General features: G+C 41.7%; 1 protein-coding gene across 1 annotated transcript in view; it reads left to right on the top strand.

Moving 5' to 3' along the window:
* The window catches only part of TRDN (triadin), a 243,953-nt gene that overhangs the window by 74,553 nt on the left and 155,787 nt on the right, over window positions 1-13,613 (top strand). Inside the window, 5 exon segments of the mRNA XM_064170120.1 lie at window positions 2,749-2,808; window positions 6,180-6,239; window positions 7,385-7,444; window positions 10,886-10,945; window positions 12,400-12,594. Of these exon segments, the coding sequence (XP_064026190.1) occupies window positions 2,749-2,808; window positions 6,180-6,239; window positions 7,385-7,444; window positions 10,886-10,945; window positions 12,400-12,594 (435 nt within the window).

Here is a 13,613-nt window from a genome sequence, read left to right as displayed (position 1 = left end):
TGCACAGCACCTGCTAATGCATATGTAAGATGTAAAAGCAAGATACAGATGCTGCAAAAATATTCAGTCTAAGTTCTGCACAATATAGGGAGAGAAGAGACTGCTGTTGCCTGGTGTACAGCAAGATGTCCCAAAGCTAATCAAAGAGTTACAGTCTGCAATTCATTCAGGAATCACAGAATCACAGAATTAACCAGGTTGGAAAAGACCTTCAAGATCATTGAGTCCAACCTAACACCTTCTAATTAACTAAACCATGGCACTAAGTGCCTCATCCAGGCTTTGCTTCAACACCTCCAGGTACAGCGACTCCACCACCTCCTGTGGTGAATAGTCCTAAAGGGCATAAAATGGGCTTGAGCATGTCCTGTCTTATTGACCTGCCTGCCTGCACTGCAGCCAGAGGGGGAAAACAGGACAGACCCAGACAGCCTGGTCTGGTTTGATCCGGTCGCCTGAGAGGGGTTTCCTAACCCAGACAGCCTGGTCCGGTTTGATCCGGTCGCCTGAGAGGGGTTTCCTAACCCAGACAGCCTGGTCCGGTTTGATCCGGTCGCCTGAGAGGGGTTTCCTAACCCAGACAGCCTGGTCCGGTTTGATCCGGTCGCCTGAGAGGGGTTTCCTAACCCAGACAGCCTGGTCCGGTTTGATCCGGTCGCCTGAGAGGGGTTTCCTAAGCCAGACAGCCTGGTCCGGTTTGATCCGGTCGCCTGAGAGGGGTTTCCTAACCCAGACAGCCTGGTCCGGTTTGATCCGGTCACCTGAGAGGGGTTTCCTAACCCAGACAGCCTGGTCCGGTTTGATCCGGTCGCCTGAGAGGGGTTTCCTGAGGCCTGCGCCCCTGTGGCGTGCCAGGCGAATGCGCCCCCCGTTTTTGGGGGAGAGCAGCCTGTGGGGTCTGCCTTTCTTGGGGCTCTTTGGGTGACTGCCAGAGGTGGTTGGGAGCTGTGTGGCAGTGAGCCCCTGAGCCTCGGCCATTGCCCTGTAACGGGGGTGAGCAGGTGAATAAGGAGCTGGGTGCTGCTTCCTGCCTCGCTCGCCTGCCCCCTCAGGCCCCTCAGCCAGCAGCCGATTGCACATCGCAGCCCAGGTGGAATTCAGCACAGGACTTCTGTTGGATATTTTCCTGCCTATGTTCTGGGCCACAGACATGAGGACCAGTGAGTATTCTGAACTCTTTATTCAAGCTGCTAAAGGGATTTAATCAACCTCACAAGCGGTGAATGAAGCTGCCAGAGTCTCTGTCAAAGACATCTCTAAAACCTTTCAAGATTCCATTGTGCAGAGACATTCTGTGACATAGTTCTGCTGACTGCATCCAAGACCTCGTGTGGGCAGCTGTAAATAAGTTTGGGGAATTATTTTGTGTATATTAATAAATTACTTATTAACTTTTAAATCAGCCTCACTGCATTTTACCCCAAACCCAGATTTCAACTAGTCCCCTTCATAACACCTCCCTGGGCAGCCCATTCCAATGCCAATCACTCTCACTGTGAAGAACTTCCTCCTAACATCCAGCCTAGACCTCCCCTGGCACAACTTGAGACTGTGTCCCTTCCTTCTGTTGCTGGTCACCTGGGTAGAAGAGACCAACCCCAGCTGGCTACAACCTCCCTTCATAATGAATTACATGAAATAATTTCTTTGCTTGTGTCTGAAGTTCACAATTGTTTTCTAATCAGAGTTGTGTTTTCTGTGGTTTACTTGTTGGCAGAGATTTGAGTACTGCAGACAAGATATTTTTCTCCCTGAAATAGATAAATATTAATCTTCAAGTTGTACAGGTAGAGAAGGAACCTTTTTGGGGTTTTTTGTTTGTTGCCCATCCAGATTGGAATATAACCAGGTCTGGACACTGGAAGGGCAATGGAGTCTGTGAAGATTATTATTTGCCTTTTTCTAGCAGGTCATGTAGTTGGCTGTGTTTGCACAGCTGCTTTTCCTGAAGTCGTGCTCTGATTAAAAGAGATGTCTTCATGTTAATCCATCCCATGGCTGAAGTAACAGCTAAAAATAAAGGGAAAAGAGCATGGAAAGCAATATGCTAACGATAGAAAGCCGTGCTGTCAAGGACCAAAAATACTTTCCTCTGTCAGGAATTTTGGACTCAGATTGCTTCTGTAATAGGACAAAAAAAAAATATTCCCACAGATTAATTTTGCTGAAAAATCACTTAATTCACCTAAATATGGTTTAACAGCTGAAGGCTTATTCAAGGAATAACTCTTAGCTTGGATCTGGAATTAAATGTTGATACTAAGAACGTCTGTACTTCATTTAGTACTTGTGATTCAGAGCTAGACCTCATTGCTGTCTACAACTACCCGAAGGGAGGCTGTAGCCAGGTGAGGGTTGGTCTCTTCTCCCAGACAACCATCAACAGAACGAGGGGACACAGTCTCAAGTTGAGGGCTGGGTGTTAGAAGGAAGTTCTTTCCAGACAGAGTGATTTGCCATTGGAATAGGCTGCCCAGGCAGGAGTCACCATCCCTGGAGGTGTTGAAGCAAAGCCTGGATGAGGCACTTAGTGCCATGGTCTGGTTGACTGCATAGGGCTGGGTGCTAGGTTGGACTGGATGAGCTTGGAGGTCTCTTCCAACCTGGTTGATTCTATGATTCTATCTTTCTGTGATCACTTTGAGATAAGAAGTATACACAATGCTTCCAGATTACAGATTTAGTATGTTTCTGAGTAGGTTTTTTTTGTTTGTTTAGTTTTATTGTTGTTTTTTTTCTTCTTTCCAGCAATTCACAGAGACAAACCTGAAAAACAAGAAAAAACAGAGAGAAAGGAACCCCTAAGGGGTAGGTATTCAGCATATGATGTTCTTTGGTTTCTTGCTAGTGGTTCAGAACAATCTATTGACTCTTAGACCCTTCTTGTAAATCCCAATTATGTTTAACGGTGGAGATGTTGTGAAAGGCAACTGGAAGAAGAGTGAGGATTTTAAAAGCACTTTGAATTAATCACTCTGCAGAAATGCCAAAATTATATTCAGAGATTAATGAATAAGTTTTTACTGTGTTATTAACTTTGGTAAAAGATGCCCAGAGCATAAATAGGTGGGTTTGTTTTATATTTTTCCTGAATAAATCCAAGCATAATATTTGTTGCTAGCAGTAGTATTGAGCAAAACATAATGAGTAAATGATAACACATAGGGTACAATCCCTGGAGGCATTCAGCTTCAGAGACTTGCCTTAGAAAAAAAGGAGAATTCCTTAGGCTCATTTGAAAGATGTTGAAGAGAAAGCATTCAAGAGGATTTACTAATGTGCTGGTGGTGTAAGCCAGCAACAAATTACTGATCTTCTGTAGGCTTCAGAATCAGGATACTGCTTCCTTTCCACCTAAGACTCATGAGTTAGCTCTGGGCCCCAAGAGCTACCATCTAGTTTACCTCTTGAGAGGGATTTTTAGGCAAAATAGAATGTTGTTGGAATAAGTCTACTTAAGCCTTCTGACAACATGTCCTTTACATAAAAAAAATGTGATTAATCACATCTCAGGCTGAAGGAAGAAACCCATTCCAGTAAAGAGAATGGTCATAATAAATCACCCCAAACATTCAAGATTCGATATCTAGCTACAGCTGATTTATGTCAGACCAAGAACAAGAGTCTCACAACCTGAGTGAATGTGCACCTTCCTGAAATCTGTGCCTTTCTAATGGCCTCTGATTTAAGCTTTTCCATCTAATGTAAATAATTTGAAATACCTTGAGTTAACCTCTGCAGTCAGTCATGCTAATGGCAAAGAAGTAAGTTCAGGTTTCTGTTAGGATGGATATTTCTTGCTGGAAAATGGAATAGTGGGAACAAGAGATTTTTTTTTGACATTTGGAAAATTACAGAACAAAGACTATAATGTCCCATATCAAAGCATGGATGTCTCATCAAGTTGTTTGTTAGCCTGTGCAAAACTTGGGGAACTCTTCAATTGGATTTGATAGGAAATGTTTTTTTAAACAGGAAAAAATTATGCCAGCCAATCTCACATAGCCAATCATGAAGAATAGGAGTTATTATGAGTCAGCAGTGTGCCCAGGTGGCCAAGAAGGCCAACAGCATCCTGGCCTGTATCGGCAATGGTGTGAGCAGCAGGAGTAGGGAGGTTCTCATGCCCCTGTACTCAGCACTCGTGAGACCACACCTTGAGTACTTAGTCCAGTTTTGGTCACCACAGTACAGGAGGAACACTGAGGTGCTGGAGTGGGTGCAGAGAAGGGCGACAAGGCTGGGGAGAGCTCTGGCAAACATGAGCTATGAGGAGCAGCTGAGGGAGCTGGGGGTGCTTAGTCTGGAGAAAAGAAGGCTGAGAGGGGACCTTATTGCCCTCTGCAACAACCTAGGAGGAGGTTGTAGTGAGACTGGAGCTTGTCTCTTCTCCCAAATTACTAATTATAGGACAAGAGGAAATGGCCTCAAGTTGCATCAGGGGAGGTTTAGGTTGGATGTTGGGAGGAAGTTCTTTCCTGAGCGGGTGGTCAGGCACTGGAGCAGGTTGCCCAGGGAGGTGGTGGAGTTGCCATCCCTGGAGGTGTTTAAAGGCAGAGTTGAGGCTATGGTCTGGTGATTAAAGATGCTGGGATGAATGTTGGACTGGCTGATCCTGGTGGTCCTTTCCAACCGTAGCAATTCATAGTGATTAGATGTTGTGCTGAGGGCTTTGGTTTAGTCGAGGACTTGTCAGTGTGAAACTAATGATTGGACTTGAGGAGCTTGAAGGGCTTTTCCAATCTAAGAAATTCTGTGATTATACTACCTTAACTTGTCAGAACTCCTACTAATATTTTGTCTACCTGATTTTATTATATCTTAAATGTATTACTGTAGTGAGCTGTTGCTACTGAAACATTACTGCATATAGAGATTATTTGTATTCAGAAAACTAAACCCTGTTGTTTCCAGACTGTATATGATGTTTTAAAGCTATGACTATGGGTAGGTGTCTTTCTGAGGCCCATTTTCACTGTTGTGTGGCTGGCGGAGGTCAAAGTTTCACTTCATCCCTGCTTGCTTTCAATTGTAAATACATTCTCTTTTCAAGATTTAGTTACTAGAAAGAGTTAATAACCTCCTGATCTAATTTCTTATCAGCTTCTGTGATAAAGTTTAGAAAGTTATCTAATGACACAGAGTAATTAGATATGTCTCAATCACTAACAAGTAACTCTGTCAGCTTATTCTCATATACTTCATCATTATATTGCTAAAAATGTGAGAACCTGCATATTTGTTGACCACCCTTCCTCTTCTGCTTCCAGTTAGCTATGAAATTCACAGTACTGTAAAAAATTCCTTATTTTCTCATGTTTGACAAAGGGAGTTTTACTAAACTGAGGTGAAATCTCCACAGGAGTTAAAGCCAGATTGCAGTTTCACAACTGATTTTTCCCAGGTGCTCTAAATCCACATGCTTGTTTTCCACTGTCTGGAAAATGATTGTGTAAAATCATAAGAAAAGTGAGTGGAAAATGTTACGTGAATGAGTGGATATCATAATGCAGTTTCCACTGTCATAATATTGGTTGTCACTTTGCACAGACTGGGTGTCTAATTATGGCTCTGAGATCATCACTGCCAGGGACTGCTCTCAGCCAGTGTCCATTACTAGCTATCTTTATCCATTACTGGTGATCCAACTCAAGCCAGCTGGCAAGTGGCAAATGTGTCATTTGTGCATGTGATGCTCTCGTGTTCCAGGGTGCATTCTAGGGTTTTTATGAGCATCTACCTGATAGAGCGTTTGCTGGCCCAGGTGATGGCCTCTTTCTCATGCAGGCAGCAGCATTTACTCTAATCTCTGCCTTAGTCCTTGACAGTTTTCTGGACAATCTCTCTTAAGGAAGACAAACAATTACAAGTGATGATGTTACTGTAGGAAAGAGCTGAGGCATGTTGCCACGGCTTGGATGTAATATGAGCCAGAGTTGCCTGGTTACATCCATGTAGCATGTTGTGTGCTGTGCAGGTATGCATGGGATAGCTCAGCAGCCACAGAGTTTTCTGGTTTGTCTGCTAAGGCATATCTTAGTAGAACTATTTTTGATTATAAAGTTTTTTTCACAGTGTTGTTTAGTGTGGTTTTTTGTTGTTGTTTGGTTTGTTTGGCTGTGTTTGGGCTTGTTTGGTTGTTTTTGTTACTGCATATGAACATATTTCTTCTTTCCTAGTGACACAAAAAGACAAACTGGACAGACAAGAAAAACCTGAAAAAAGGGAAAGGCATCCAGGTAACAATTTAATTTCAGAACTTGTTTTAAACTTTGAGGTATCCCAGAATTAATTGTCTACTCAATTTGCATTTATGTATCCCTTTGACTGCCAAAAAAAAAAAAAAAGGAAAAAGATCAGAGGTTTGGAGCTCCCCTCCCACAAGGACAAGCTGAGAGAGTTGGGGCTACTGAGTAGGACTGTTACTTTGGCATTGGATAGGGCAGTTACTTGTAATAAATAGCTATCTAGCACTGCTTTATCTTTCACAGTTTGTTCTTCTGAAACACCAACACAAGGCTGGAGAGCACACAGCAAAGCTCAACAGACATTATTGTGTTCTTAGCATAAACTCTCATGCAGGAGTCAAGTAGGCAACCGAGTTGTGTTTTCACACTGCTGGTCCCTGCAGTGTGCCTCAGGGGATGCAAATACATACAAATATCAGTTCTGCACACTCGTGGGAAGGTTGCTGTGTAAACATTAATCACAAAAAGCTGGTAAATCAGAGGCTATATAGGAGAGTATTTCAGACTACCTACCACTCAGTGACTAGCGCACAGCTCAAGTGTATTCTGAAACCTGAGCCAGAGAGCTAGTCACTACAGTGTACTTTATTTCAATTTGTAAAGTGGAAATTAAAAGCAAACAAAAAGCCCCAAAGAGCATTAGTTATAATGCCATTGCAATTAGATTTGTAATTAATTACAGTGTTTAATCATTCATAGCTGGGAAAAAAAAAAACAACCTGGTAGCTGTTAAGCAGAGTTGAGAAAATCCTTCAGAAACAAACTAAACAAGAAAGCTGAAAAATAGCAATAAACCAAGAAATGACAGTATGAGCAAAACAAACACAATGAAGGAGTAAACAATGACTCTTCTTGACTAACATCTTTCATGGGGTTAGAATTGTACTAGAAGGACCTCTCCTTCCCTAGCCAACGGCAGAGACCTCAGGGATGGTAGATGAGGGGTTTTTTTTGAAGTTCAAATCACAGATTTGGGCATGACCAACAAAGAACAGCAGCTGAATCAATCTTCCTTGTTCTTTGCATGGGCAGCCATGATGCCTGGGTGTGTTTCTTCCTCTTCTATCTCCTTTTTCTCACTGAAAATGCAGCTTTTCCATTTCTTTAATAACCTTTATGTTGTCATTTATTTCTAGCTATTCAAAAAGAGAAACCTGAAAAGGCAGAAAAGGCAGAAAAGAAAGCACCTTCTAAAGGTAATGCAAGTCATTAGATGTTGCACAGTTTAAAGTTTCCAGTGGGGATGAGTATTTGAAGTGAAGTTCTACTCTGTGATGTACATTTTCTGAATGCTCTCACTTTTGCTTGAGCAGGTCTTGCTCAGTCCCTGAGTGAAGACTTGCTCAGCATACATACATATATTTTTTTTTTCCCAGGTATTTTGTTTTGGTGTGCAGAGGTAATTATGAATCATTCTCACACAGCTAAAAAACTCTGAGTCCAAGATTATTATGTTTACATTCCTTGATGCTTTTTCCTCCACAATGGGATTCAGTAATTTGCTTGCAAAGGTTTCAGTCTGGTGCAGATCTAATGCAAGAGTGTTTACTGTCTCTCAGTCTAGGTCTTCCATCATATCCAAAAATAGATTTTAATTTTCTTGCCTGTATTGTTTTGTTTTTTTACAATAATATTTTCCTTTCAGTACATGGTTTGTTCTGTCCTCCATGGCAAAAGTGGATTTGGTTAAGATTTCACAGGCTCACAGGCTGGAAGAGACCCACGGAGATCATAGAGTCCAACCCCCCTGCCAGAGCAGGACAATCCTATCTAACACAGATCACAGAGGAACACATCCAGACAGGCCTTGAAAGCCTCCAGAGAAGGAGACTTCACAACCTCTCTGGGGAGTCTGTGCCAGTGTTCTGTGACCCTTACAGTAAAGAAGTTCCCCTTTGAGTTGTGGCAAAACCTCTTTTGCTGCAATTTGCACCCATTGCTCCTTGTCCTATCCCAGGGAGCAGTGAGCAGAGCCTGTGCCCCCATCCTGGCCAGCCCTTGGATACTTATAAACATTTATCAAATCCCCTCTAAGTCTTCTCCAGACTAAAAAGTCCCACGTCTCTCAGCCTCTCCTCATAAACTATGCCCTCCAGTCATCCTCCTAGCCCTCTGCTGGACCCTCTCCAGCAGATCCCTGTCCCTCTTAAACTGGGGAGCCCAAAACTGAACACAGTATTCAAAATGAGGTCTCACCGTGGCAGAGTAAAGGGGGAGGAGAACCTCCCTTGATCTGCTGGACACGCTCTTCCTAATACACCCCAGGATCCCACTGGCCTCCTTGGCCACAAGGGCACATTGCTGTGCCATGGTTAACTTGTTATCCACCAGAACCCCCAGGTCCCTCTCCACAAGACTGCTTTCCAGCAGATCACCTCCCAGCCTGTACTGGTGGAGTTTACTATTCCTACCCAGATGCAGGACTCTGCACTTGTCCTCATTGAACTTCATCTGGTTCCTCTGTGCACAGCTCTCAGTCTGTCCAGGTCTCACTGGATGGCCACAGAGCCTTTGACTGTATCAGCCAAGCCTCCCAGCTTGGTGTCATCAGCAAACTTGCTGAGCAAATTTATACATCTAGTAAATATCATATATATTCTGAAAAGGAATATTTTGTGTGAGAGGTGATTTTCAGTATTCTTTCAACTGCTTATTCCATCTTTATCTGTGATTTGGATAGGGGGATTTAAAAATGCAATCAGCTTGCCCTGTTATGCCATCTTTTTAAAGACTAACATTTCATTTTGCTTGACAGTTGAACACTCTGAGAGTGTTTTGGGGGGGTTGTTGGGTTTTGTTTGTTTTGGTTTTCATTTTGTTTAGGGGTAGTTTTGATGTGTGCTTTTCAGAAGCCAGATATTTCTATAGTGAAGTGGGGTTCCAGTCTTTTCCTCTTATTACTTCTATTCAGTTAACTCCTAAAGAAAAATACTACATATCTTAATAACAGTCTGTGATGTTATTCAGCTTAATCTCATGATGATGTGATGCATGAATTAATTAAGTTTCATTCTGATCTATTCAGACAACATAGATTTGAAAGTACAAATCAGTCTTTACTTGACCTTACTCTAAGGAAAAATGCAAACCAGGAAGTAGAAGTGAAGAAAGATAAAGTGAAAAGGAGACTAAAAGACTGAAAGTGATCCATTTTTCAGTCTATCTTTTAAGGGCATAACCTGTTTATCTAACCTATTTTTGGTGCATTCCTTGACAACTTAGAATTCTTTTTATTATTGATATTTTTGGTTTATTTTTGATAAAGCAAAACCACAACAAAATAATCCAGAAAAAAAAATCTTACTGTGTCTCTTCAGACCTGAACAGCTAAACTCTCCAAAGTATCACTGAGATTTTCCTAACAAACAGCCAGCCCATTCACTCATTTATCTTCTGCTGCCTAACCAAGTAATCACTTGAAGATTTGAGGTGTTTAATAGCAGCCATGACTCCAGTCATGGGCTGGAAAGTTTTATGAAGAATTTGGACACTTTGCAGCTAGGGAGATTTGCTGCTGTGGTGTGACATACAGCCACGCTATCTTCTCCTGAATAGTTTCCATGCCATGCAAGTCCCAGTAGGAGAACTCTGTGCACAAGGGCACTTGTTGCCCTCAGCACTTCCAAAGGCACATTTGTGCTGCAATGTGCCACTGAGCTGTCTGTTGCCAGGCTCACCTTGTTCCCTCTAGGCTCTGCTCTAAACTCTATCAGCTACCAGCAGTGCCGAGGGATCATATCAACCACTTTCAGTCCCTAGGAAATTAGGATGCTCAGGTACAAGCCAACTTCTGTCAACAGGTGCAGTGAAAACTAGGTGGCTACTTCCCCCCTCAGCCAGTTTTTCTGAACTCCATAAAAAGACTTGAAGTACTTCTTCAGCCCTTGTTAAATGCTCCAGAAAGCTTCAGTGATGCAAATGCTATTTAAACACGTCATCTGAGAAACAGCTATCTTAGAAAAACAAGTCTAAATATTAATCATGGCTCACACAGGCAGCAATTCCAGACTGGAATTTTGCTATCATGTAGTTAGTACTTGAAAGAAGTGCAATTAACTCCTACAGCACATTTTTTTTCTGGCAGTGCATCTGGATAGTGACCAAGAGAGGAAAGATAGAAGTCTGTATGAAATTTGGACAGTCTTTGAGACCTAGCAGTGAGTGTTTACACAGTGTATATCCTGTGCAGACATGAACTCACTCAAGCTGGGCTCTGAAGTGAGCACCAGGCTTGAGGCTGTGTTTGTGTGACAGCACAAGCTAAGAAAAACACCTTTCTGTAAGGCAAATGTAACTGCACAGCTTCCCCTTGGCTGCAGTGCAAGATCAAGCCTGTGTCTGCTCAGAGCCTGAGCTCAGAAAGTTTGTGTCATCTGGAATATGCAGCATAAACATTCCCCACAAAGCCTCAGATCTGTGTGACTGACTTGCCTTCTGATTAGCTGAGTCTCAACAAATGTTTTGAAGCTTTCTTACCCCAGTATGTAAACCTGAGAAAAGGAAATGTGAATTTTGCAAACTGAGAAACAGGGATCATGAAGAAATGTCAAACTTCCAGGGATGTTGTTGTTTTAGCATTGTTTTCTCATGCTTTGTAGAGGATTTTGTTCCTAATATACTATTGTACTCATTTCTAGTAATTCAAAAAGACAAACCTGAAAGACATGAAAAAGCTGAAAAGAAACCTCCTCCCAAAGGTATTTATTTATTTATACTACATTTTTAATCAGAATTTACATTAAAATTCATAAACTTTATTTTATTGGAGCAGAGAATGTACTGTGTATGAAAAATCAGCTACATGCCACTATAATGAAATTAAAATATCATTTGAATTTAAATGGCTCTAGAATATCTAGAGGTTATTTCTATGCATGATCCCTTTCAAAACTTGTTGAGATGTTAAAAATGAGGTCAGATGAACCCTGGAAAAAGTAGGAGGCCTATCTGTGAACTGAAAATGAATATGCCAGATCACTTAAGCAACTAAGAAAATTATTTCTTCACTAGTTAGCCATACTTTGTCATGCTGTGGCTTTGTCTAGAAGTAGGAATACTCTTATATAAAAGGTCTGCTTTCTGGTTTAGAATAGGTAGAACCTACCACATTGAGAAAATAATTCTAGTCAGTCCAGGGCCTTAATAGAAACCACAGAATGGTGGAGGTTAAAAGGGACCTCTGAAGATCTAGTCCAACCCTCTGCTAGAGCAGTATCACCCACCCAGGAGTAAGTCCAGGAGGGTTTGGAATACCTCCAGTGATGGAGACTCCACAACCTCTCTGCATAACTTGTTCCAGGGCTCTACCACCATAAAGTCTAAACCTTCACAGAGCAAGCAGATTTTGTAGCATACAAGCTTTACCTCAAGGATAGAGACAGAGCTAGTGCAAACACAGCACTAAACAGATTAGTTTAAACCATTTTCAGTGGCTTTTTGAACTGCATTTGGATTTTCCACTGAGGTGAACTAAACCCAGACATTGTCAGCATCCTTGTCTCAGATGAGAGAAAGCTGCTGATACGTATGAGCAGCAAGAGCACTGCTGGTATCATCAGGCTCTGTGTAGCTTCTGCCACTGCTATTTACAGATCTCACTCTGCTGCAGGCAATGTCCCAAACTAGTCTTTCAACCTGAAGAATTGTAGAGAGCTCAAGACCTTCTGGGTGGAGACCTAGAGTCAATGCATAAGTGCAACAATTACAAACATCCACACTTCACATCGACTGCTTTTACAGCTTACAGCAGAGTTTAGCTCTGAAGTCTGAAGTTACTCAGATTTAGCCTGGAATTACCTTCTGTGTTTGTTTGCTCAATGACCAACATTTGTCTCCCTAGTTTATACTCTAAGAGCAATTCTTGTCATCAAAACCATATAATAATTTTTGCTATAGCCTACTGTAGTTAGCATCAGTCAGATACTTGGTACCAAACCAAAGATAAGACATGCTTGCATCTCATATTTCTGTCTAGCTCTGTCTGATTTTTCAGGATTATAAATTTCATTGGATCCAAGCAAATTGTTAATAATGCAGAAATGTTCATTAGTGCTAATAAATTATATTGAGTATTATTTGGGAGAGAATTATTTTGAGTATTATTTGGGAGAGGGAAGAGTGACCCTGAAAACTTTTTCTTTTCTACTTGCAGAGGAAAAGAAAGTGAAGAGCACTAAAGTGGAAGCAAAAGCTAAAAAGGAGGTGAAGGATGGAAAAGGAGATGCAAAAGTGGCTGAGAAGGCCAAGCAGGCAGAGGCTAAAACAACAGAAGTTGGGCTGATAAAGGCCAAACCGAAAGTTAAGGAGGAAAAAGCTCTTCAGACTGTAACTAAATCGGAAAAGAAAGGTAAACAAAACCAGGGAGAACCAGATGAAGATCTTAAAAAGGTAGTAGGGAAGGAGCAGAGAGAATAGTTAGAACTGGCAAGGATCAAAATCCACCAGTGGAAAAGTGCAGTACAAATAAACCCAGACAAATCTCACAATATTAGGGGGAGACTATTGAGACTAAAATATGTTTAATCTATGGAACCAGAATGTTCTAACTGTTTGTCATGGCTAAAGATTCATTTTAGTTTAAGTTGTTCTTTACTAAGGACCAATTTCTCTTCAGATAGTCTTGAGTCTTCATGGATTTGCTTGCTAGTATCTTACATAGAGAAATGGCAGCACAGTTATTTTGGAAAGTACAGACTGCCCAAGGGCTTATCAGAAATTGAGTTTGTTTCTACAGCTGCATATGTCCTCTGTAACAAGTAAATTATCAGCAGATGAAGGAAAATGTAATCTGATGTTAAGATAAATTATTACATGAGGCTCTGTCAAATATTGCATGGTGCAGTGATATAGATGCCTGATGTAATTTTACCTGAATAGCTTCCACATTTCTCCTTTTTCTCTTTTGAGAAAAAAATGCCATTGCCCTGGTGAAAGCAAGAAATTGTCATAAACCAATCAACCTACAACATGAAACACAGGCGTTAGCTACATGCTTTATCATGGAATCATAGCATTGTTTCAGTTGGAAAAGAGTTGGACCTCTGTTTAGCTGATAAATATTAGCAAAGTGATCTATCTCAGCGTCCCTGGTGGATCACTTGGTAATCCACTTCACACTGTGCACTGAAGCCTAGCAGGTGAAAGTGGGAATGAGCAACTGGAGCAGAGGAAGGAAGTATCCTCTTTAACTGCCCTTATTGCTGGAGATAGCACAGGACATGTTCAGTGAAAGTTGCCTTTCTAGTTTTGCCCTTCTTATTCCCACCATAAGCCTCTGCTGCCCATCTGGATGCTCTCAGAAAATTCAGCTCTCTGTTTCAGTCCCACTGTGACCCAAGGTGAACATAATTTTGAAGTCAATGTGGT

Source organism: Pogoniulus pusillus, chromosome 33 (assembly GCF_015220805.1).
Source record: "Pogoniulus pusillus isolate bPogPus1 chromosome 33, bPogPus1.pri, whole genome shotgun sequence".
Taxonomy (NCBI): Eukaryota; Metazoa; Chordata; class Aves; order Piciformes; family Lybiidae; genus Pogoniulus; species Pogoniulus pusillus.
Note: the sequence above shows the minus strand (reverse complement) of the source record. Positions and strands in the feature narration are given on the sequence as shown.